The sequence below is a fragment of the Malania oleifera genome, chromosome 6, assembly GCF_029873635.1.
Source record: "Malania oleifera isolate guangnan ecotype guangnan chromosome 6, ASM2987363v1, whole genome shotgun sequence".
Taxonomy (NCBI): Eukaryota; Viridiplantae; Streptophyta; class Magnoliopsida; order Santalales; family Ximeniaceae; genus Malania; species Malania oleifera.
Genome location: NC_080422.1, coordinates 98,773,902 through 98,800,606, shown reverse-complemented (window position 1 = coordinate 98,800,606; position 26,705 = coordinate 98,773,902). Strand labels below are relative to the sequence as shown.

The window sequence follows — 26,705 nt, the reverse complement described above, 5'->3', positions numbered from 1 at the left end:
GACGAAAGAAAGTGAGACCCAATTTATCCATCCGAAGTATACCTTTCAGATCACATGGTAAAAGATGTTCTTCGTAGATGACATTGTTTCTTATTTCTCCTTCTTTAGTAAGAAAATTAGTCGCATTATTGTCTTCCCTATATTGATGTATCACCATGAAGTTCACTCCTTCTAACTCCGCCACAAGCTCCTCCCAAAAATCTTAAAGATACCACAAGGTACATTTACCTTTCTGAAGTCACTCAACTACAATTCGTGAGTCACTTTCAATAATCACATTAAAATAATGAAGTTGTTTGTACAAACAAATTTCTTCCCGTCTTGGGGTTTCTTGTTTTCCATTTGAGATCATACCTTGGTATTTAAGTGGAGAAAGGCAGAGGGGCGAACCCATTATCTTGGTGGATTAGTCGAGTGTCCAAAGGGCATCGAACATCATCATTTCAATATATATATTAAAATAGACCACAAATACAATTTCTTAGAATTTGAATCCATATACTCTAGAACAACGATTTCAAATCACAATTTTAAATTATAAAATAGAAATACAATGAACTGAACATTTTCTAAGTGGCGTTTTTCATATTTAAATAAGTAATGCAATTAACAATTTTGCACTTTTGGCAAATAAATCTACAACAAAGTTTTAAACAGCTATGAGTAAAACAATTATAATCAAAAAAAAATATTTCTTTCATTAATATATAAAAAAAAAAAAAAAATTACTCAAAACCCTCAGCCCAACAATTTGAGGTCAGTTGCATGGATCCTTTCTTGTGGTTCCACTCCTTAATTACAAGGCCAACATTTAATAGCTTATAAGATATGAAATTTCAGCCTACATTGAAAATTTTCAGCATTCTTGCATTCCCATAAGAGAAAATAGAGATTTCTTGCTAAAATGGAAAAACTAAATAACCACTCATAAAATTTGAAATTAGAATGAGTTAGTCGTACTAAAAAAAAAAAAGATCCATCATCCAATTGTGAAATAGAATTAAACCTGACAAATTCCTAACGCATTATGATGATGCAAAGCAGAAGTCCTAATAAATAGAAGTTTCAAAAATTTTCTTATATATAATTTTTTTACTTTCTCCTTAAAGTTAGGATGCTTCAGATTCCTAAGGTAAAACTTTTAAGTATCCCACACTATAACCATTAGATTCAATTGAAGAGGTATGAAAGTTGAAAGGTCGTCAACGGCCCAATGAGGATGATGAAAGGGTTGTTGTATTCTACGAGTTGGGACAAGGATGAGATTTCAAATTTTTATGAATTAAACATAAGGGTAATTTTGAGATTTTGATTTTTGTCACCTAAGACTACCAAATTTAAACTTTTGTGCTTTTATGAGTAGTTTAATTTATGTGTGTGTGTGTGTGTGTGTGTATTTATACATATGTATGTATATAGTATATGTATGTGTTATATATATTAGTGTGTGTGTGTGTGTGTGTGTGTGTGTATCTTAGTGCTCATGTATATATGTGTAGGTATATATGTGCGTATATAAATGTGTATATATGTATGTATATATAGGTATTGTGTCTGTATTAGTATGTGTTTGTGTGTATTAATCGTCATTATTAAAAATCTAAAAATAAAAAATAAAAAATGTAAATTTTTTAAAAATATAAGTTTTTGCCTATTGATTTTCAAAGTCTATTTGTGACTTATGATGAGACAAGAAAAGATTTTACGGTATAGTATCTTATTCTCCTTGTCCCTAGGTGTGGTTGGCATTTTTAATCTTCAAAAATCATATGATTCAAGAAGTATTATGATTCCGACCAACAAAGTTTTTTCTATTTCTAAAAAATAATTTCAAAAATTCAAAAAATTTGAGTTTTCCTTTAGTAATTTTGTTGATTTTAAAGGTCAGTGATAAAGTTCACCCTTTCTAAAACTAATACATTTCATCATACTTTTCAATTCAAGCTCTCATTTGCAAACTCAAAGTTTTACTCACCATTTTTAAAGACACTAATACTTCGTAACACAAGTACAACGTAATCAATCCTTTTTTTAGAGTAATATTCTGAACTTCTCAAAGTAATGTCGAAGTACCGATACAATGATAACACTTGAGGATCAAACTGGATTTTTTCTCTTTTATCTTCTATTTCTTTTCTTCTTGAAAACAACACAAATATAATTGTGGTAACCGTTCAATGAACAAGTGTCGATAGGAGTGTTAATTGGCTAACCAGATGGTTAGTTAATCACTTTCCTTACGCACAAATGTACTCTCAAACTTAAAATTTAATATTTATAGATTTTTTTCAAGATCTTTTTTTTATTTTTTCCTGTATTTTTTTAAAAAATAAGGTGACAACTTCGTGTCATAACCTTCTATCTATCTTACCCCTCTTTTCTTCAATCTCTTTTTGTTTATTCCCTTTTCGGTTAACACTCCAAATAAAATCCGACGTCTATAGAGATTAACTATGTATATAAAAATAATGTGTGTTAACATACACAAAGTACGAGAATCAATAGTTTTGCATTTTTTTTTTCATGCAAACGCATTTCATAAAAGAAAAAAGAGAAACTAAAACTAAAACCACACACAACCCTAAGCAATCTAAACTAAAAAAACACTAATCTTAACTTAAAAAATATATAATAATAATAATAATAATAATAATAATAAAACTTACTAAAACCCTACCTAGGTCCAGTTCATAATTTTCTAAAACACCCCTCTAGAACCAAATCTAAAAACTAACTTAAAATCTAAAGCACGCAATTTTGTCTTGTCAAAAAATATTGGACTAAAAAAAAATCATGCAATTTTAACATAATCCAAGAGTAGCAAAGGTTTTTGTCTTGGGCTACATATGTCATTTAGATAATTGGTTATAAGAATCCTAATCTTACAAAGCCCTACTCTTGGTTATTACCACAAGCCAAAAAAGACGCGACTTGCCTATACAAATGGGTATAGGAGTGATGGACAAGAGGTTGAATTCATATCAAACCAAACTTAAGCTCAGATGGTCTAATGAAAGCTTCCATCCCCCGAATCCAAGAACTGCATCCGAGTGAATGAGAAATAAAGGGGATGTCATATTAAAGACATTTCTTGCAAGCCTTGAAAACCCTTAACTATATCAGTGCACACCATCTACTGACTAAAGCCATTTGAGGATTTTTCAAAAGCCCAGACCTTGATCATCCTTGGACTGAAAACAATTAAAAGCATTGGCCCCATCTCCGCTCTCCTTCACATGAGTGGTGAATCAAAACCTTAAGCTTAGCATTATGGACCCTGCATTCCTTTTCCCCGCTTCAAAATGTGGACTGAATGCACAATGCTTCTTCCAATACTGGAATGAGATGCTTGAAATTGCATTACAAGAAAAAATTACTTCCTTTCCAAGTACTCGAATGGAATGAGCCACATTGGTAATGACAGTCAAGTTCAACAGAAGTGCTTACAAACTTCCCTCAGTAGAATGAAATATACCATTAACACTATCCCTGAAGCACGATTTCTCGGGCAGCCTAAAACTCAAACAATACATTGCCTGCCAAAAGAGCAAAGTTCAGCAAAACAAAAGTTGGTATGCAAGCATGCATGTAACACCATATCAATGAGTGTGTACATCCCTTCCTTAACAACCACACTCTCCCACACGGGCGCAGCGCCGCGGGGAGTGGGGGGAGGAGCGGGGTGGGATGGGGATGGGAGGGGAGGGGAGAGACCTGCTCTTTAATTATCAATATAAAAATTTATAGATAAAAATACTGCTCATGATATTGGTCTATACCTTGTTTGGAGCAACATCTCTAACCCTGTGAAACATAGGGTTCTGTATACTAGCATTCAATGCAGACTCTGCCTCCTGCAAAAATCGTTGGAGAAGCATCTTAGGACAAGAACAAAGAATGGCTAGAAATTTAGGAGAAGCATCACTTAAGTAAGATCAACAAAAACATGGGTTAAGGAAGAAGGAAAAAATATCTGATGAAACATGGATAATTTTAAATTGCATCATCATCCAATGGAGGAATTGCACACACCAATTAGTTTGTATAAAGGCTTGTTTGTGATGATTTTCATGCTCTGTGGATCTAAAACATGTAAAAAGCAATGATGAAACAACAAATGGAATTGGCTGAAAATGACAGGGAAGGAGCCATTGCTGTTAGTTCATCAACCAACACCATTCAATGAAAGTTAAACCACCTGATAGAGAGTCTTAAAGGTGCACCCATCAAAAGAATCGTTCAGCAAATGAAGCAGAGTACGACTGCACAACTTTCTTCCCGAAAAAGTGAAGTTCTAAGTGGCATGGCCAATAATTTCAAATCTCCTAACAGAATGTGAAAATGTCGAAAAAGGCTAGAAAAATTGTCCACCCAGAAACAACACAAAGTATCATACCAGGTGAAGAAAAAGGAGTTCTACACAGCATCACCGGAAAAATCATTCTGCTGAGAGGCATAACTTTGGGGGGGGAGGGGAGGGGGAGGGGGAGGGGGAGGGGGGGGGGGGGGGGGAAGCTCGATGTATATGGCATGCATTCATGATCTTGCCAGAAACACGCATTTTGGTTCCTGAAATAGTTTGGGCTCACAGAATAAGAGGGCCTTCACACAATGTACAAAGGCTATATTTATGTCTTGTCTGTCAGTCATGCCAATGAGCACAACTGATGGCAGTGATGTCGGAGTTTGGAAAATAACTTCAGGAAATTGGACTTAGAAATTATTAGCAGCAAGAAATTTCACAATAAATTTAATGCTACCATAAACAATTCCATTTTGGAGCAAAATATGCTTAAATTTTAATTTTCTGATATTTTTTTAAATTATGTAAAACCTTAAAAACTTCAGATTTAATTTCACACTTTGAATCCATTCTGCTCTTGACTAAGTTTGAATTCAACAGCTTGGTTAGCCATGGATTTAGCATTCATATTAGAACCAAAATTGAGGCTTGAGAAAAAGAAACCTGATTTTCTTTTGCATTTCTTTTTTGCTTTTGTTAATCATGTCTATAATTCCCAACCAAATTGAGTGGCAAAACCACATTGTTTTGCATCCAGAAAAGAATCATTTAAGATAATAAACCCAAAATATTGCACAATGGTCAAACTCAATTTTTATATGGAAGTCAGGCATAGTAGTACAGCCTTACACTGCATTTATATTTTTGGAAGCTGTTCCTTCAAGCATACTGTTGCTGTGTTTTTATTTCTTAGGACAATGGATCTTAACTTTTATGGATTGTAAAACTTAAGAATCACTCGTGCACAAACTGTGGCATCACACACATGCATGAGCGCATGGATGACAAAGGAATTGGCATCCAACGCAGTAAAACCATCCAGTAAAGAAGAATAAGCAAATTATGGACACTCATCATTACATAATGATCATTTTGCAGTATGTTTTTCACTTTTTAGAGATGAGGAAAAATTATTAAGGAAAGAAAGCACATTGGGGAAAAGAAAAAAAGAAACAAGGAGTCCACCAAAAGGAAAGCCAAATAAAACAAATAGTTGCATTAAATCAAACAACCAAAATCATACAATCACACCAAATATGAGGAAAAGAGCAATACTGCAAAAGCTCCTCTGACAGAAGACCAAAGAGAAGTAAGGAATAGGAGTGTGCAAAAACCAGTGACCAATTAAATTGACTGAACAGATTAGGTTCATCCAAACCATTCAGTAGTGAGATATATAATTTTCAGTTCAGCAGTTTGGTTTCAGTTTTATAGCTTGTGATCCAAATGAACCAAAAAATACAAATTAACCTTTTTTCCAATTTTTTTAAAACAATTATTTTTTAAAAAAAATAAAATAAAATCTAGGTATTTTTCATCAAAGCTCCTTGACTCTTCTGCAAATGTAAACCTTCTCTCTCCGTATCTCCCTTGTTTATCGTCTTTGTTCACAACTTCAGCAGCAGATTCCAATGACACAGATAACCACAGAGAATGCCGTGGTGATTCTCTTTGTGGTAGTCACAGGCCTGAGTCCTTACTTCTTCAAGCTTTAACCATGCCCCTCCGAGCTACCATTCTGCCGCACCAACACTACACCACCACCAGCTCAAACTAGCTGCTGCTGCTGCTTGAACTGGGGAGCTCAACCATGGCCAGCCATTAGAGCTTTCAAGTACCACCAGATCAAGCCCTTCAAGTGATTCAAATGGCTAATTTTGTTGATATGAAATACACTAATCTTGTTCATATGAAATGAACTTGTTAATCTCACGCTTAGCCTGTTTTTTTTCAATTTCAAAATGGATAATTTCATCTATTTCTTTAATTCCTGCTGGCTGCTAATTCTGTGGGATTCCAGCAAAATTTCTGTAAATAGAACTTCTCTTTTTAACTCCAGCTGGCTGCTACTGTGCTACAGAGTTTCTGGGGCACTTAGTTTTGCAGCATGGCCAGTTCGATTTTAGTTCATAATGATAAATTCATTTTATCCATGAACTGAACTGAAAAAATACCATTCCACTGGTTGCAGGCCAAACCAACTGAAGGCACAGACATAGCAAAGAACACAATTATCCCCCAAAACAGGTGAGAAGGAATAAAATCACCTCTGATATCCTAGCATTTTATTTAAAAATTTGAATTGATTTGACTGATTGGAACTTTGAAGCAAGAAACAATTGAAACATTGAATATTTCAATGGCTCCCAGATACTAAGGTATTGCTACATGATCAATTCATAAGATTTAAGTTACAAAAAGAACTCAGAAATAAATTTCACTGAAGAAGTTTTCCACACAAGCTCTTTCAAAAATCAGCACAAATGAGATGCTTCACAGGCACAAAGCATTAAATAAACATAGGTTGAATCACCATAGAAAAGATCCTAACATAATACAAATAGTAATGCACTATGTAGGAAAGAACAATGAAATGCAAATATATTTCTGCAGAATGGAACTTACTAAAATTATCATATCCTTCGTTTCGTTTGACCGCATGAAGCAATAGCAATGAATCCAAGGTAGAGGTCCCTTCCACGATTTAATGTTGATTAAGTCCCTAAAAGCATCTTCAAAAGAATTTCAAGGGCATCATTAGCAGTGGTCAGTCTAGAATTAAGACCAAGGGGAAAGGCCAGGAAGCAGCATGTGGAAAAATAGAGCTCTGGAAGGGGCCAACACTTACATTTAAATAATTTTTTTTAAAAAAATTAATAACTCCAAAAATAGAATTATATAATTTTAGACATTTCCAGCCACCCTCTAAATCTGCACTGATCCTAAGCATTGGTAAATGTTTCTAGGTGTAGTCACACAGCTTACACTAAAGTAGCCAGCCCAACCTTCAGTTCCCATATCAAAGTTTTTCTCCCCTGCTCCCTAACTAAGTTTTCTTATGCCATCCATACCTTTTGAGGAGCATGGTGCAATTGGCACCCTCTATCTACTTCAAAGCTGGCTTTGCAAGCAGATAGAAAGCATCCACTCATTTAAGTTGTTGCAAGCTGGAAAGGCCCTTTTTTTCAATTTTATTATTGAATAACTAACAGTAAAAAGGAAATTGCTACACATCCCAAAGCTAGCATAACAACATAAAACTTAATGACATCAAAGGAAAATGTTTAGAAATAGGAAGCCTCCAGAAGCAGCATGTTCCACAATAAGGTGATGGATAAAGCCATAAAGGCAGCATCCACCTATAGATGCAGAATATGCATATTCAACTGCTCCAGACTAAATCATTGCATGGATTTAGCACTAAGAAAAACAGTGAGATCTAACTAACATAAAGACTTTATAACAAGCTATAACTGCACATGCATATGTCACAACGTCCCGGAGGTGTCAAGTCTTGTTATACGGAGGGATCTTCAAATCGCCTCGACTGAATGGCAAATTCAAAATCATATGAATGAGAAATTGGTCAAATATAATCTACTAGAGTCGCCACTAACCTATTTTTAATTCTAGGAGACGTTAGAACACTTATTTAATACACTATCAGTTTGTTGGTCTCCAAGCTATTCCTAGGTTCCATAAAATCGATAGTCAATAGTCTATTTTACTAGGTCGGATTCAGGATTCAGTCATTTAAAGGGAAGGTACCAGCACCGCTTTACACTCATCCAATGGCAGTACTTGATTAGCCTAGGATTACCTTTGAAATTAATTTATCAAGACTCAATTTCTTCCTTTTTATTCAATTATGAGTCCATAATATATCGGATAGCCCTACCAAAGACAGAGGTTACCCTCACCTCAGGCTCCTCGCAAGCATGCGAAAACACAACCCCCAACAATCCCCATGAGGATTAATTGCTTATTGAATTTATTTCTAATTAAATTTTTTTCTTGCATAACCTCTAAATATTAGGAGGCCTTGCAAAAGAAAAAAAAAAAACCCTCTTCTCTAATTTCTCATGGGCATGCAAAAACATAACCCCCAAATTCAAACGAAAGTTTATTATGAAAGTTCATTTCAATACCTTAGTATATGCAATCAAAAGATAAAACCAATATTATAAGGCATTCATGAAAATGTGTATGCAAAGTATACATGGAAGGTGTGCACTTAAACCAAAGAGTTGAATAGAATCACTACCGAGCAAATCTAAAGTGATTCTGCTAAATCCTCCCTCAGGTGATAATCGGGGATTATATAGCCCCAATTCATCATATACCTCCTTATGAGGGTGTGACGCGCACATACAAACATACAGGTACACGCACGTACAAAAGAAAGGGAAAAACACACATTTATGAGGCAAGAAAAGGACACAATAAGCAAACCGCAGAAGAAAACTATTGAAAAATAATCAAAACTAAGCAAAAAGGATCCTAGAATTTTCCAATAATATGTCTCTATTTTCAAGAATTTCCCATAATTTTTAAAAATTTTACCGAATTTAATTTATTTTTTTGATTTTTAAATTTTCATTTTCTTTATTTTTCTAAGAGAAAAAGGCTCAAATAATTTTTCCTTATTTTTTTGTGATTTTCTGCATTTTTTTCCTTTTTTTTTTTTTTTGATTTTTTATAAATTCAAAATGAATTTAAAATTATTTTTTTATTTAAATAAAAAAAAGTAGCGGTTCAGGCGATTGAATCGAGTTAAACTGGGTCAACCAGTTTGACCAGCCAACGAGGAGGACCCAGGTTGACCCGATTCAATAAAAAGAGAACAAGAGGGAGAAGCCTCGGTTCTACCACATGTCAACAATGCATGGGTGACATGCGCCACATAGTGGACAATCAGATGAATTTTTTTTTTTGAAGAATACACGAAGCGACATGTGGCAAGGTCTCACGGGCTGAATATTTTCACACCTTTGTGAAAGGGTCGTGTTGGGCTTTTGTGGAGCCTAGTTGTGTTTTAATTTGGATGACGACCCGACCTCTATTTAATTAGAGATTTCTATCCTAAGGCTTAGTCCATGGTTGTACCTGCGAGAGAGCGAGAGGGAGAGCATTGTATTGTCGCACTCTCTGTGTTTTCTTCCTGGTAATATTGAAATCCCTGCAACTCCGTGGACGTAGGCAAAATTGTCGAACCACGTAAATATTGTCTTGTGCATGTGATTGATTTTTCTTTGGCGTTATTTTTCTTCTATTTTGTTTCTCACAGGTTTCGGGAATTTGTTCTTTATTCCCAACAGGTCGTGCAGCACTAGCTAAAGTACTCTTGCTTAACTAGCCAGCCTATCGTTTACCAACATTCATCCACAAAACACTTTCATTAGCATTCAATCAAATGGTAGTAGAAACAATAAGCAATCATAAAAGCAGTGGCAAGCAAGCAGTAAACATTGAAGCAACGCAATTCATTAACAACACTTTTGTTGACATTGTGTTTTGCGAGGGAGGCAAGTAGGCTAAACACATTAACAATAGCTAGTGAGTTTTACAAGACTGATAAACACTCACCCTCCCCTAAAGAGGTCTTTATGTAAATATTATCCTGGCATTAGCAAACATCAAAGTGAACGAGAAGTCATACTGTCTTATTTGGAATACAAAGAAACTACTAACAGAAAATAACGCTACACTAGTATTTACATAATGGAAACTCATTCCAAGCACATAAGACAAGCGGTCACAGGCAAGTCACAAGCAAGCATAATGCCCTAAACAAGCTTAGCTCATGACACTCCCCCACTTATGCGGTTGATGTCCTCGTAGACTTTAGCGCTAGGTACACTTCAACTTTGTCCATGAACGATTGCATATCTTCCGCAGAAATCTAGCTAATTTCTTTATCACCATGGCTTTTCCACTTCACTAGGAACTCCTGCTGCTTGTTCCTTGAGGATATGAACTCTCTGTCTACAAGGATCTCTTCAACTTCATGTCTATCAGGTTACACTGTCTTTAACTCTGCTCTGTTTAACGAACTTCTGCTCAGATCATCGGTGTCGGTGTTGAACGGCTTAAGGTAGCTGACATGAAACACGTGATGCACCTTCATCCAGTTGAAGTGATGCAAGCTTCCCCCCTGATATGTCCACTTCTTCATCTTCTTAGAAGCTTTGTCCAGATAGGCTCGGGCAAACACTGCATTCTGTCTCCATTCTCTGGTGAATATGTACGCCCTAGGACTCTTTCCTCTGCACAGCTCATCCACTATGTGAGGTAACAGCGGCTACTAGCCTGTAACAAGCTCAAAAGGGCTCTTGTTGGTTCTTGAGCCCCTTTGGGCATTGAAACAAAACTGAGTCACATCAAGTAGTTGCACCCAATTCTTCTGGTTGTCGTTGACGAAATGGCACAAGTACCCTTCCAATAGCTCTCTAAATCTCTCTGTCTATCTGTCGGTGAGAACTCGAAAAGATGTCAAGAAGTGAACAGAGGAACTTGAAAAATATTGTCAAGAAGTTGTCAGTGAATAATAAGTGTTGGTCACAAACAATGTCTTGGGGAACACCCCAATATCTCACAACATTCGTAACGAACAATTGTGTCGTCTCCTCTACTAAACAATACTTTGGTGCGGCCATGAACGTACCATACTTCGAAAACCTCTCTATAAACACAATTATAGACCCTACATCTCCCACTTTGGGCAGGTGGGTAACGAAGTCCTATGAGACACTTTCCCACGGTTTGGACGGTACTGATAGGCACTCCCGCAGCCCTACAATCTTCCTCCGCTCCCCCTTGTCTTAATCACAAGTGAGACAAGTTCGGGTATAATGAACCACATCATCTCACATGTGCGGCCAATAATACCTCTGCTCCAGTAGTTCTGCAATTGGAGTCATTCTCCGCGAATACCCCTCTACGAATTTCCTGTAATAGTTAGTAAGGTTAAGAAAGGAACACAACTCCTTCATTGTTGTGGGGATCTTCCATTCTTGAATCATCCTTTCCTTCTCCATACCCCTCCGGATACGACCTTGCACAACCACATAACCAAGGAATTTGTTGTTCCCCTGAGCGAAAGAGCACTTCTCTCATACAGACTATTTCCCCTCAGCCTGTCGAACACCTTCCATAGATGCTCTTCATGTTTCCTTCGAAACAACACCGATGCTCCCAACGGTGCTTTGGAAGGGCAAACACATCCCGCTTCCAACTCATCAAGCTGTTTCCCCAACTCTACTATCTCTAGAGGTGCCATTCGACATGGCTCTTTAGTAGGTGGTTTCACTCCAACAACAACTCGATCCCATGCTCCACAATCCATCGTGGGGGAAAGTCGTGAGGTAACTTATTCAGCATCTCCTCCTTGTACTCATCCAACACTGCTTGGATGGTTGTCGGCACCAGCTCTTGGCCTGTTTGTTCATCCACACACCACCGTGGCTAGATGTGTCTACTCACCCTTTCTCCATCCGTCCTTGAACTACATGGCTGAAAAAGACTTCCCATCACCTCTTTTCGTTGCAACAGCTTGCACCATGCACGAGTGATCTCCCATCAGACACAAGGAACCAGCCGAAGGCATCAGCACTGCCTTCGTCCCCCTTAGCAACTCCATTTCCAAAATGACTAGAAAGTCATCCAATGGAACCGCTGTAAAATTCGCATGACCTTCCCACTATCCAAGCTTCACAGTCACTTACTTGGCTACTCTCAAAGTAGGCTGGGCTACAGAATTAATTGCTTTCATGCATCATGTATCCTTCTCTAAGGATAAGTTGAGTCTCCATGCTTCCAGTTGCGAAACAAAATTATAAGTAGCCCTCGTATCCACCATAGCACAGGTACTCTTCCCATTGTTCCTCAATTCCACAAACATCAATCATTTTGCTCGTGTAACTTTTGATGTTTTCGCCTGCTTTTCCAATGCATTCATCTGCCGCATTGCACCCACCCTCGGGGCATCATCCTCTTCCCCCTCGCTTTCCACCACTTGTCCTGAGGTGGAAGCTTGTAAGGCATTGAGTAATCCCTTGTGTGGACACTCACTCACTCCGTAAGGTCCTCCACACAAGTAGCACGAAATTTTACTCTTCCCCTTTCCATTGGGTGTGTTGAACCCTCGAGACGACGAAGCTTCCTTAGAAGTTGATGCTTTATAGTCAGCTCCCCCACTCTTGGGTTTGCCTTTCTTGAAAGACTTTCCACTGTTTCTGTCTCCGCCAAACCCTTTCGACGAAGCGGTATTATCATCAGCGTAGTTGGTCAAGCGTTCTACAGCAGCTTGTGCAGTAGGCAAGTCTTGAACTCTTCAGTTCTTGCCCACGGTTTTATCCCCTCAAGAAAATAGAACAGCTTGTCCTTCTTCGACATGTCCCTGATATCCAACATTAAAGAAAAAAATTGCCCAATATGCTTGAGGTCTCTTAACTTTTTCCTAGCATTATACTCAATATTTTTTGGGAAAGAATTGGACCTTGAGCTCTCTCTTCAAGTCTGCCCAATTATCCACTGCACAACGCCCAGTTTCAATCTCATTGTACTTGGTACGCCACCACAGTTTGGTGTCACCAACCAAGTACATTGTCGCAGTATCCACCTTCACCTGTTCTAAGGCCATCCTTACAGCGCGAAAGTACTGCTCCACTTCAAACAAGAAGTTCTCCAACTCCTTGGCATCACGGGCACCCCCATACGTCCTGGGTTATGGTGCAATGTTCTTGCTAACTCCCAAAGTGTTGGAGTTCCTCATAGTAAGAACCATCAGATTCATCTTTGCACCCAGATTAGCCATCCGCGATTGCAAAGTTTCCACTGTATGGCGAAAGTCCTCTGACATGTCACCTATCAAACTTACTTGATGCTTTTGTGATCCCATCACTTCATCAACAAGTTCCCTCATCTAGGCCACCTCCGCAACCACGGTGTTGGTTGTTGCCTCAGCATGTGCTTCCAGTTCACTAATTCTCTCAGCATTGTTTGGTGCCATGTTCACTTACCAAAGCTTTCCAAATCCCACAATGAAGATAACTGAATTCACGTAGCAATGAACCTTTGCTCTGATACCAGATGTCACGAGCCAACTATTTTCACAGCTTGTGAAAGGGCCGTGCGGCGCTAGCTAAAGCACTCTTGCTAAACTAGTCAGCCTATAGTTTACCAACATTCATCCACGAAACACTTTCATTAGCATTCAATCAAATGGCAGCAGAAACAGTAAACAATCATGAAACCAGTGACAAGCAAGCAATAAAACATTGAAGCAACGCAATTCATTAACAACACCTCCGTTGGCATTGCATATTTAGCCTACTTGCCTCCCTCGCTAAACAGACATTGTCAACGGAGGTGTTAATGAATTGCGTTGCTTCAAAGTTTACTGCTTGCTTGTCATTGCTTTCATGATTGCTTACTGTTTCCGCTACCATTTGATTGAATACTAGTGAATGTTGGTAAACGATAGGCTGGCTAGTTAAGCAAGAATGCTTTAATTAGCGCCACACGGCCCTTTCACAAAGCTGTAAAAATAGTCGGCCCGTGACACAGGCTGATGTCACCTACCACATAACTCGACATGCGGCGCCCTACTACCAGCCCAGGCCATAGCACCTAGATCATTGACGTGGCAATGATTCAGTCGTCAGCAAAAAACACAACGAACGGCTGGGATTGCACTACATCACTGGGTGTTGTCGCCCAGGATGCGCAATCCTCATTGTGCCACATGTCACCACTCGATAGGTGACATGTGGCCCACTACAGGTGAAATTAATTTTTAAAATTAATAATTTAATTTAAATATATATGTTTTTTTCTCTTTTTTCTTTTTCTTTCTTTCTCCTTTCTCCTGAATTCTCCCTTCTTTCTCTATCTCTCTGTCTCCTCTCTCAAGCTCTCTCTCGCCAACAACACCAATAGCCGCCACCACATAGCGAGGCCCCCTTAGGCAAGCCCTCCAACTCTCTCACCTCACTCTCTCCACCTCTCAATCCGACCTTCCTTCTCTCTCTAAAACTCCTTCGATCTCTGTCTAACCCCTCAATCTCCCATCTCTGTCTCTTTCTCTCCTCACTCGATTTCTCATAATCTCACTCTCTCTTGCAGCTTGAACAAGAACATGGGAAGGCAAAAATATTTGAGCTCACTACCTCATCTCCCCATATTCAAGCTTGGATTGATTCCCCAAGTATCTTTCCCTCCCATTCTATTTTCTCTTTTCCCCCATTTTCTTGCAATTTCTCGAGTGCCAAATAGGGGATCTAGGTATCAGTTTGACCCTGGTCAAGAGTCAAGACTGGGTTGGGTTATTAGGGTAGAGGTTGGGTTCGATTAGGGTTGGGGTTGGGTCAAGTTAAGTCTGGGTTAGGGTTTGCTAGGTAGAGTTGGGTCTAAGCTTAGATTGGGCCTCGGGTATTTGAGCTTGGAGTTGGCCCTAGGTTTGGGCTAGGGCTAGGGCTAAGGCTAGGCCGAGCCTTATTGGGCTTAGGTCTTATATTTGGGTTGGGCTAGGATCACGACTGAGCTTGTTTGACTTGGGGTTTGGGCTCTGCATTCTAGACTAGGTCAAGTTGGGCCTACGTAAGGTTGGTTTAGGTTTAGGTTTGGGTAAGGTTGGGCTTGGGCTTGGGCTTGGGCTTGGGCATGGAGTCTCAGTGGGGCTAGGTTTGGGTCAACGTAGGATGACCTGAGTCTAGATAGGGTTGACTCAGGTAGGGGCTTGGGTTAGCTTGGGCTTAGGTTTGGGGGCTTGGGTTGACTCGGGCACATGGGTCCTACTAACCTGGGTATTCAAGTTGGTTTGACTCGGGTCCAAGTATGTTGACCTGGGTAATGGGTAGTTTGACCCGGGTATCCAGGTCAATTTGACCCAAGTATTTGGGTCCTTTTAGGGCATTCGGGTTGGGTTGACCCAGATTTTTGGGTCAATCATATCAACTATGTTTGGTTTTTGACAAGGCTTTGTGACTAGGATGGGGATCTTATGGGTTCTGGTTTTGAGGTTACAAGTATATAGTAAGCGTACTCAAAAACTCTTACAATTTGTACAACTAAATCCTCCCTTTAACTCAATTCCAAATTCTTTCAAACAACCATTTTCATCTCAAAATACTGCAAACTGATTTGATCATGATACCTACTTAATCATGTGATGATCCCAAACCATTTAGGCCTAGATTAAAAAGGGAGAGTGAGAACACTTACGGGGAAACTCCTCCTTTCTCTTGGACTTCCTTTAATGCAGGCCACAAGATCTCTGTCCCCTGTTCACAGACTTTTACTCTGAGATCATGCTAGCTGAATCCATCTTCTATGCTCCTTCTTACTCTGTCATTTTGGCTCCACAGCTCCGCTATCCTTCTCACGAATTTTTGCAATGCTCAATAGGATCCTCCTCCAGCTCTATGTATTGCCTTTTTTCTATTGCTACTCAGGTAATTCTCCACCGTGTTCTCTCTCTGCACACTCTTTTCCTCACTTTCTGCTCTTTCTCATCTTGCTGCCTGAGTGACTCTCTAGGGTGTTTTCTTTTTTTAGCTCTCTTCTCTACTCTTCTATTTATAGACTAAGGGAGGGGGACAAGATTTTGTCTTGCTCAGTATTTTCTTGGGGCTGGCACAGGGCAGCGTAGTGGAGCAGGGGGCTACCTGTGGGGGATCTTCTAGGAGCAGGCTAGGCTGGATTTGGGGCTTCAAATCTGTAAAGCAATAAGCCCCAATTGGGCTTTTAGGTTAAACACAGGCCCACAGTAGGCCTTAAATGTAAGAGTAGCCCCAAATTGGGCATTAAGTCCAGCACAGGCCCCCTGTGGGCCCCAAATTTACAAACTCAGCCCAAAATTTGGGCTTCTTGGTTGGGTTGCCACTAACCTCAGCTTTGATCTATTGTGTGTGCAGGTGCAGGATCTCTTGGAAGCCAAGCCCAATTGGAGCTCCAAGGACGGGTCAAGATCTGCTTTTATTTTTTTTCTTATATTTACTATTTTTTGGTTGTATATATAAATGCGAAGGAATGATTGTAAAAAAAGAAACCATGGATTCTATAATACACTTTAATGAATGGATACTTTCCTCAAGGTGGTGGGAATGACCAATTTGAAATACCAGCCAAGAGAGAAACTGCTAGGCCAAGACCTTAGACAGCACCTTTCTTGTTATTACAACATTCTTTTTTTCAAAAAAAAATAAAAAACTAAATCACCAAGCCAAACAAAAAAACCAACCCAATTATGCTTATTTGAGACTTTTTTTAAAAAACTAAAATGGATTAAAAACACCTTAATTTTGCTATATAATAGCCGGACAAAATGGGGTGTCTATAGCATAGAGAGAGAGAGAGAGAGAGAGAGAGAGAGAGAGAGAGAGAGAGAGAGAGTGTGTATTTAGGCCAGTAGAGAAAGCAAAAAAAAAAAAAGGAAAATTGCTTTAAGCTGCTCAATGCTGCTAACCATCCCACAGGCACTCAACGACATTCACAACTTGGATAAATATTAACACAAAGGTGCACAAACAGACAGCAGATATAAAAATCAAGAAAACCAATCTTCTCCCATATGGAATAAATAATGATGCAATCAGAAGCAGGGTTAAAAATTTAATTCAAGGGGTGCCAGTGCATTACTTGATGAGATTGATGAAGATCGTGTGTTCTCTTTTGGTGGACATCGAGCAATGTCAAGGTCAATGAGGATTAGAAATATTGGAATGGGAAGGAATTAAGATGGTTTTAATGCTGTTGCCAGTTCATTGATTTGAATCATTGAGCTTGAACAAAACAATCATAAGCAAACTCTTGGGCAACACTACTATATTCCATTAGGTGTCCATTCAATCATTTCTCCTCTCTTGGTCTTTTCTAGGTTTTTTTAGATGTTCTGAATTAGTCAATCTTGATTTCTGTTTGTTCCTCTTATTTTAGCTTTGGTAGTGTACCTTTGCAACCATCTTGTTGCACAAAGGTTGCACTCTTTTGGCCTTTAAAATACAAAGTGTGGTTTTTAAATTTAAAATATATCAAAAGAAATCTGCCCCTCAGGCAATATTCACCCAGTAACATTAGGAATACATTCATAAATGCCATAAACTACAATTCAGAACTGTAGGGATGGTTTAAATGATACACAAATCCAAGCTTTCATGCCAATACAAAGTCATGCTATTGTTGAAACTGTAGAAACGAAAATTTCTTGACACCTTTAGTCAATCAGAATCAGAGACAAGCCATGGTCAATGGGATCTTAGATTCTGAAAAGCTACAACTCCAGAAAGGAGGCAATATGAAATATTTTACTAAAAATATGATTTCCAACAAAACTGTAATTCAGTACCCTGAAGTTAACTAAGGTAGGAGCAGGGGCAGTTGCTGGGTTAGAGATGGGCTCAAGAAAGCCATGGAGCCACTTCCCTTCCTTTTGCCCCTCATAAGTTGTATTAAAATTTAATCATTCGCTATTTATTTTATTATTATCATTAAGACGTGTGGACATGGGATCCTTTCGCTATTTATTTTATTATTATCATTAAGACGTGTGGACCTGGGATCCTACGCCTTGACACGGATGGCGATCCAAATATGACTCAATGGTCTTTATTTGCTCTTTAAGGTTCTACAGAGTCGCTACTAACCCTTTTTTTTAACTAGGTGTGGTTTAGTTCACCTAATTAATTACTATCAACCAAGTGGACAATTAGGTAAACATAGGATCCAAGGACTCGATTGTCATGGATCTACGCACTAGAGCCAATTTCGAAGGTACGGTTATGTGAGGGGGAGGTACTAGAGTTCCTATACACCTGTTCCCCGAACGGAACCTACTACACCATGTATAATCACCACTCCAAATCAATTTTCCTTTAATTGATTTTTATTACCCTTCCATTTTAATATTGGTCCACATTGCACTCCTCATGATAGTCTGATATGGAAGGCAAGGCTTCCCCCATCCCAAGAAACCAATAGAGTGCTAGTGTGTCCCTCTATGGCATCCATCGTTAGATTAATTATTTCTTGTCTTTAGGATTGAATATGCAACATATATACAAACATAAACATAAACATAAACAAACCCTAGGGCATGTACATTCCCTACCAAGCAATCTCAATAACGGTAACTAAATTCACGATACCCTAAAAAAATAAGGCCAAGAGCAGTAATTATACTACTTTTCTAGTACAAAAGATATTCAAGATGTGCTAAGCTAAGTAAAAGTTCCCAAACAAGCTCAAAAGGTAACTTTCCTAAAATTGAAGATTCTAAAAGTACTCAAGAAAATTAAGGAAGAGCAATAAAACTTAATTTTACATACAAGGAAACATATGGTGCTTCAAAACCTTCATTTATGTTTTTAAGAAAAAATTACACACCAAATTATAAGAAAAATACTTCACAAAAATAGAAGAAGAAAACCTAAAAACCTTAACCATCACTCCAAATGTAGTGACATATGCAGGGCCTACATTTTTCTCTCAATGCTTACTCTCATGTGACTTTGTGATTGGCTAAATTGCCCCTGCAATCAAAATAATGGTCGTTGTCTTTATATGCTTCCTACTTAATGAATATAAGGAATGAATCTTAATATGTATCCGTAATAGCAAACATATAAAAAGGGGCAACAGTTGACACCCTATTTTGTCCACGGTCAATTTAACCAATTAAGGGTACTTCTTAATTAATTGAACAAATAGGGAGCAAAAATAAAATTAAAAAAAAAAATTATTTAAGAGACTTCTATCTTTCCTAATGTTTTAACGTGTGGGTTGTGTGTTCAGAGAATTTTAGAGTCTTAATTTTGCATTTAGAAGCCCTTATACACTCTTATTACCAAGATAGGAGGATATCCTTGATTGGAGTATCCTTCTTAGATCAAGAATAGGTGAAAAGAGTGTCCAACACTCTTTTAGGACAACGGAAGGAAATCCCTTACTCTTTAAGGGCATTTTTGGAAAGAAAACAATTAAGGAAACATCTTAGCTTGTAAAAAAAAAAATTATAAAAAGGAAGCTAGGGCTTCCTAAAAAGAAACATTTGAAGAGAGGAAGGAGATTCAAGATCAAGTTAAGGGAGTGAGAGAGAGAACAAATTGGGTGAGGATAAGGAGACCCTAGGGTTGCTTATGTCTCTTGGGTTCTTGATATTCTCATGGTGTTCTTGAAGAGATTTTATTAAGGATCCAAGATTTAATAAGAGGAGGAGGATAGTGAGATTATGGTATATTGAAAGGTGCTTTTCTTGGGTCTTCTTGGTTGATATTCTTGAATACGAACAAGGTATGAATCTAGGTCATGCTTTCACATTCTTAGGAATTTTATATGGCTGTTATAAATGATTAGTATGAACTTTTTCATTATTTATATAGCGTTCTTAAATGGTTCTAGTATGCTTAGTAGTACTCCATTACTTTTTCTTGACTTGATTGAAGCTTTAGCGTGAACTAAAAATAGTCAATGGGGTTCATGGGGTGATGGTTTTTTATTTTTGTTCTTTACCAGTATTTTTCGACTACTTCTGCTATGGTGAAATTGCACCCTTAGAATCAAAAGCTATGGAGATAGGTAAAGAGGAGAGGATAAGACATAAGGGTGGCTGAAATCAGAAGAACCAAGTTGTGTAACTTTGTTATGCTAGCAAAAATAGAACTTTCGGTACTGGGTAAAGTGGACAAATGACAAACCAGGAAGGTGCCCACGGCCATGCAGCCAAGGAAGGGTTGTTACAAAGACATTCAACTTCCTTTCACGAACAAGCAATGACGGCAACTATCAGAGGTTGGAAAGAGGTCGGAGGTGTGAGAGTCGAATGTTGGCAGCAAAAATCAATAGTGGTTGTGGGTCGGAAGCGCCATGCAGGACTACAGCTACGGTTCCTGCATACCCTAATGTCACAAGCCAAGCTTGTTCAGGATATTATGCTTGCCTATGACCGCTTGTCTCATGTGTATACTAGTGTAGGGTTATTTTTCAAAGATAGTTTTTTCCTAGGCTAAAAAGGGGAGTATGACTCCTCAGACTTACTGATGTTTCCTAGTGTCAAAGTGAGAATCGCATAGAAAGCTCTTTAGGAAAGGGTGAGTGTCATCAACTTGTAAAGCTTAATAGTCATTGTAAACAAGTTTAGCCTGCTTGCCTCCCGCACCAAACACACATTGTTAACAGAAGTGTTGCTTAATGAATTACATTGCTTTCAATGTTTACTGCTTGCGTGTCATTGCTTTCATGAATTGTTTAATGTTTCCGCTTACATTTTTTTTCAATGACAATGGAAGTGCTCTATTGGTAAACCGTGGTAAACTTTAGGCTGACTAGTTAAGCAAGAGTGTTTTAGCTAGTGCTGCACAACTCTTCATAAGGTGTGAAATATTCAGCCCGTGACACTTGATACCAAAGCTCGGTCAATTGCTAGTTGCACTCAATTGCCTTCATTGTGTGATTGGGAAATCTTTGGTAAACAGCCATGCCAACCAATGCCGAGAGAATTGGTGTGCTAGAAGCACAGGCTGAGATGACAGCCAACAATGTGGCTGTAGAGATGGCCCAACTTACTGAACGTGTTGATGAATTGGAGGGATCATAAAGACATCAACAAAGTTTAATGTGGAATTGTTAGAGGACCTTCACCATGTTGTAGAGACCTTGCAGGCACAGATAGATGATCTAACTGCGAAGGTGAATGTGATGGTTCTTATTATGGGAAACTCTAACACTCCAGAGTTTAGCAGGACCAATGTACCAAAACCTAGGGCTTATGGAGGTGCTCGTGATGCCAAGGAGTTGGAGAACTTCTTGTTTAATACAGAGCAGTAATTTCGCATTATGAGGATGAACTCAAAACAAGTGAAAGTGAATACTGCAACTATGTACTTGGTTGGTGATGCTAAGCTATGGTGGCGTACCAAGTACAATGAAATTGAGAATGGATGCTATGTCACTAGTTGTTGGGTAGACTTGAAGAGAGAACTCAAGGTCCAATTCTTTCCTGAGAATGTTGAGTAGTGAATACAATATTAGAAGAAAGCTAAAATACCTCAAGCATAGTAGGTCAATTGGGGAATATGTGAAACAATTTTCTGCTTTGATGTTGGATATCCGGAGCATGTCAAAGAAGGACAAGTTGTTCTATTTTCTTGAGCGGTCGAAACCGTAAGCAAGAACAGAACTTCATAGACAAAGAGTCCAAGACTTGTCTACTGCATAAGCCGTCACAGAATGCTCGATTGTATGCTAGAGATAATTTCTCTTCATCCAAAGAGAGTGGCGTGGGTGGGAACAGCGGAAAGTCTTTCAAAAATGGCAAACCCAAAAGCGGAGGAGTGAATAGTAAGGCGCCAACTTCAAAGGAAGCTTCATTCTCTCGAGCATCCAACACACCTAATGGTAAGGGTAAGATTTAATGTTTCTTATGTCAACTCCCTCACAGAATTGTTGAATACCCTCGCAAGTCCTCACTTAATGCCTTACAAGCTTCCATCATGGAGGGGACACTAGAGGATGAGGAAGATACCCTGAGGATGGGTACATGCGACTAGTGAACACATTGGTGAGGCAATCAAAAGAATCAGAAGTTACACAAGCGAAAGGATTGACGTTGGTCGACTTGAGGATCAATAGGAAGAGCACCCGTGCTATGGTGGATACCGGAGCTACCCATAATTTTGTTTCACAGGCAGAAGAAAGGAGACTTAGCTTATCCTTGGAGAAGGATTCAAGATGCATAGAAGCAGTTAACTCTGTAGTCTAGCCTACTCTAAGAGTAACCGAGCAAGTCACTGTGAAGATTGAGTAGTGGGCAGGACATGCGAATTTCACAACGGTGCCACTAGATGACTTCCAAGTCATTTTGGGAATGGAATTCCCAAGGGAGACTAAGGTAGTACCGATTCCTTTTTCCGGTTCCCTTTGTCTGATTTGAGATCACCCTTGCATGGTACAAGCCATTGCGAATAAAAGCAATGATGAAAAGTTCCTTTTAGCCATGCAACTCAAGAAAGAATTGAGGGGTGGAGGGACGTATATAGCCACATTGGTGGCAGATGAAGAAGTAGGCCAAGAGCTAGTGTCTACGACCATCCAAGCTGTGTTGGATGAGTACAAAAAGATTATGCCGAGTAAGTTACCTCACAATTTGCCTCCACGATGGGGTGTTGAACATGAGATTGAGTTGTTTCCAAGATTGAAGCCACTTGCTAAGGGGTCATATCGGATGGTGCTTCTAGAGCTAGCAAAGCTAAAAAAGCAACTTTATGATCTATTGGAAACAAGACATATTTGTCCTTCCAAAGTACCGTTCAAAGCACCGGTGTTGTTTTAGAGGAAACATAATAGGAGCATGTGGATGTCTCTAGACTACCACACGCTCAACAAGGTGATAGTGCCCAACAAGTATCCTATTTCGTTAATTGTCGATATGTTTGATAAGCTAAGTCATGCAAAGTACTTCACCAAACTTAAAGTGAAGCTACTATTAGGTGAGAATAGCTTATGGGGATGAACCAAAGACAACTTGCGTGACACGATATGAGGCATATGAGTTCTTGGTGATGCCATTCGAATGCACCTGCAACATTCTGTACCTTGATGAACTAGGTATTTCATGAGTACCTCGACAAGCTTGTCATGATATACCTTGATGACATAGCTGTTTATAGTTCCACTCTGGAGTAACATAAAAAGCATCTATGGAAGGTGTTCGATAGGCTAAAGGAAAACAGTCTGCATGTGAAGAAAGAGAAGTGCTCTTTCGCTCAAGGGAGCATAAAATTCCTTGGTCATGTGATTGAACAAGGTCATATCAAGATGGATATGGAGAACGTGAGAGTCATTCAAGAATGGAAGATCCCAACGACAGTAAAGGATCTGCGTTCTTTTCTCGATCTTGTCAATTATTACAGGAAGTTCGTAAGGGGTACTCGAGGAGAACTGCTCCTTTAACTGAACAGTTGAAGAAAAATCAAGGGTGGAACTAGACAAAGGAGTGCTAGGGAACCTTTGATGACTTGAAGGATGCCATGATAGGAGATCTAGTACTTGCTCTTTGGAAAATCATAAAACCCTTCAAGGTACACACAAACACATCAGACTACACCTTTGGAGGAGTCTTGTTATTGGAGGAATATCTTGTTGCGCGGTCGTAAGTTTAGTGAAGCAGAACAGAAGTACACAACTCAGAAGAAAGAGATGCTAACGGTGATTCATTGTCTCCGTGTGTGGCAACATTACCTACTTGGGTCAAAGTTTGTGGTGAAAAAAAATAAATTATATGTTAGCCACTTCTTCACACAGTCGAAGTTGTCACCCAAGCAGGACCGATGGCAGGAATTCTTGGCAGAATTTGATTTCTCATTTAAGCATAGGGCGGGGCCCATGAACCAAGTTGCGGATGCACTAAGCAAGAAGGCTGAGCTAGCAGCCTTACATACGGTAACATAGTTGACACTAAGTATAGTTACCACAACGATGCGGGAGCGCATCAAGGAGAACTTGGCCAAAGATCGAGTTGCACAGAACCTCATGAAGCTGATGTAGGAAGGCAAAGAACGTTAGTTCTAGATGGAAGACGAATTGCTAATGATCCATGGTAGTTGGCTCTTTGTGCCACGAGCTGGGGATTTAAGGAAATCATTATTGAGAGAGTGTCACGACACCATGGGGGCTGAACATTTAGGATGGCAACGCCCATTGGCATTACTAAAGCAGAGGTATTATTGGCCGCACCTGCGTGATGATATGGTTGATTATACCCAAACTTGTCTCACCTACCAACAAGACAAGGTAGAGCAAAAGAAGATTTCAGGGCTGTTGGAGCCCCTACCAATACCAACCAAACCGTGAGAGAGTCTCATTGGACTTCATCACCAATGAAGGGTCCACACATGTGATCATAGACAAGTTTTTAAAGTATGGTATCTTCATACCTACACCAAAATATTGTTTCGCAGAGGAGATGACACAATTGTTCTTTAAACATATTGTGAAATATTGGGGTGTTTCCCAAGATATCATCAGTGACCGAGACTCAAGATTCACTGGCAGCTTCAAGACAGAACTTTTCAGAATCCTCATATCATAGCTTGATGTCTCTTCAAGTTATCATACACAGAAAAATGGACAAATGGAGAGATTCATTGGGCTACTAGAAGAGTACTTGCGCCATTTCGCCAATGCCAATCAGAAGAATTGGGTACAACTACTTGATGTGACTCAATTATGTTACAACCAACAAGAGTCTTTTTGAGCTTGTTACAGGCTAGCGGTCATTATTACCTCACACAGTAGATGAATGGTATAAAGGAAACAAACCCAAAGCGAACATCTTCACCAAAGAATGAAAACAAAGTGTAAAGATTACCCAAGCCTACCTAGAGAAAGCTTCAAAGTGGATGAAGAAGTGGGAAAATTAGGGGAGAAGACTACAACACTTCAACGTAGGCGACTTGATACTTGTTAAACTCAATCTTGAACAAATTAGGTAACTACAAGGACAAGATAGGAGACTACTTCGTAAATATGAAGGACCAGTCTCCATCTTAGCCAAAGTTGGGGTGACTTGATACTTGTTAAACTCAATCTTGAACAGATTAGGTAACCACAAGGACAAGATAGGAGACTACTTCGGAAATATGAAGGACCGGTCTCCATCTTAGCCAAAGTTGGGAAGGCCTCTTACAAGATTGACTCTCCAACTTGGATGAAAGTGCATCCTGTATTTCATGTCAGCTGCCTCAATTCGTTTAATGCAAAAACCAAATATCCAAGTAAAAGTCAGTCAACCAAAGCAAAAGTGAAGATAGTGCAACCCAACAAACGAGAAGTTGAAAACATCCTTGCAAAAATAGAGTTCACATCCTCAAGGAAGAAGTAGCAAGAGTACTTAGTGAAGTGGAAAGGCCTTGGTGACAAAGAAATCAACTGGGTTTCTGCAGAAGACATGTAACCATTCGTGGACAAAGTTGAAGAGCACCTACAATCAAAGTCTATGGGGACGTCGACCGCATAAATGGAGGAGTGTCACAAACCAAGCTTGTTCAGGACATTATGCTTGCCTGTGACTGCTTTGCTCGTGTGTTTGGGACAGGTTACCATCATGTATATACTAGTGAAGGATTATTTTTCAAAGATAGTTCTTCCCTAGGCTAAAAAAACGAGTATGGCTCCTCGAACATATTGATATTTCCTAGTGTCAAAGTGATAATTGCATAGAAAGCTCTTTAGGCGAGGGTGAGTATTCATCAACTTGTAAAACTCACTAGCCATTGTAAATGTGTTTAGCCTACTTGCCTCCCTTGAGACACATTGTTAACAAAGGTGTTGCTTAATGAATTACATTACTTCAGTGTTTACCACTTGCCTGCCATTACTTTCATGAATTGCATAATGCTTCAACTAACATTTCTTTTAATGACAATGGAAGTGTTCTATTGTAAAACCATAGTAACATTTAGGCTAGCTAATTAAGCAAGAGTGTTTTGGCTAGCACCACACAACCCTTCACAAAGGTGTGAAATATTTGGCCCGTGACACCTAGCGCATGTTGGAGGTAGGTGGGGGGGGCACATGCCCTTCATGTGACCATTTAACGAAGTGAACCGATCAATCGGTTCAACTAGATTGGTTGACCAAATGTGTCAATTTTTTTCCTCTTGATTTTCAAAAATTAGTTAAAATATATTAAAATTCAAGAAAAATCAAAAAAAAATCTAAAAGTCCAAAAAATTCTTTTCTTATTTTTTGTTTCTTTATTTAATAGTTTTCCACAGTTCTATTATTTTGTTGTTGTTATTATTATCATCGTCGTCATCTTTCAATAAGCCAAAAATAAATAAAACAAAAAATAAAAGGAGAGCATCACTATCTTATTTTTAGAGCTACAATTATTGCATTGTTGTCGTTATTACTACTAATATTATTTATCGCATAAATTGACAGAAAATGATCCATGTAGCTGACCCCACCTAGTAGGACTTAAGGCTTGGTTTTGTTATTGTTGTTGTTGTGTTGTTGTTGTACTACTAATATTATTTATGTTATTATTCCTATAAATATTTTTTATGTAAATAATAAAAAATAAAATATAACAAATATATATTAATTTATTTCTTCATTAGTATTTAGAATTTACCAATTTAGTATAAGTGATAGAGCTTTTTTCTTATTGTTTTATTTTCAATTTTTTCCTTAAAAATGATTAAAATATTATAAAAATGCAGAAAACTACAGAAAATTTTTTAAAATTCTATGAAGTGATGGTTAGGGTTTTTAGCTTTTCTACGTCTATTTTTGTGAAGTATTTTTCTTAAAATTAAGTGTGCAATGTTTTCTAAAAAAAAAAACCATAAAAAAGGTTTTGAAGCACCTAGATGTTTCCTTATATATAGAAGTTTTATTGTTC

The 26,705-nt window shown here is 38.6% G+C and overlaps 1 protein-coding gene across 3 annotated transcripts in view; it reads right to left on the bottom strand.

The window, feature by feature from the left end:
- Positions 1 to 2,755: 2,755 nt before the first annotated feature.
- The window catches only part of LOC131157675 (tRNA (guanine(37)-N1)-methyltransferase 2), a 44,363-nt gene continuing 20,413 nt past the window's right edge, over positions 2,756 to 26,705 (bottom strand). For all 3 annotated transcript variants that reach the window (XM_058112007.1, XM_058112005.1, XM_058112006.1), the window contains exons 10-13: positions 6,929 to 7,035; positions 3,780 to 3,854; positions 3,448 to 3,536; positions 2,756 to 3,348 (exon numbers count right to left, since the gene is read on the bottom strand). In XM_058112007.1, the coding sequence (XP_057967990.1) occupies positions 3,249 to 3,348; positions 3,448 to 3,536; positions 3,780 to 3,854; positions 6,929 to 7,035 (371 nt within the window). In that variant the 3' untranslated portion in view covers positions 2,756 to 3,248. The remainder of the gene's footprint in view (positions 3,349 to 3,447; positions 3,537 to 3,779; positions 3,855 to 6,928; positions 7,036 to 26,705) is intronic.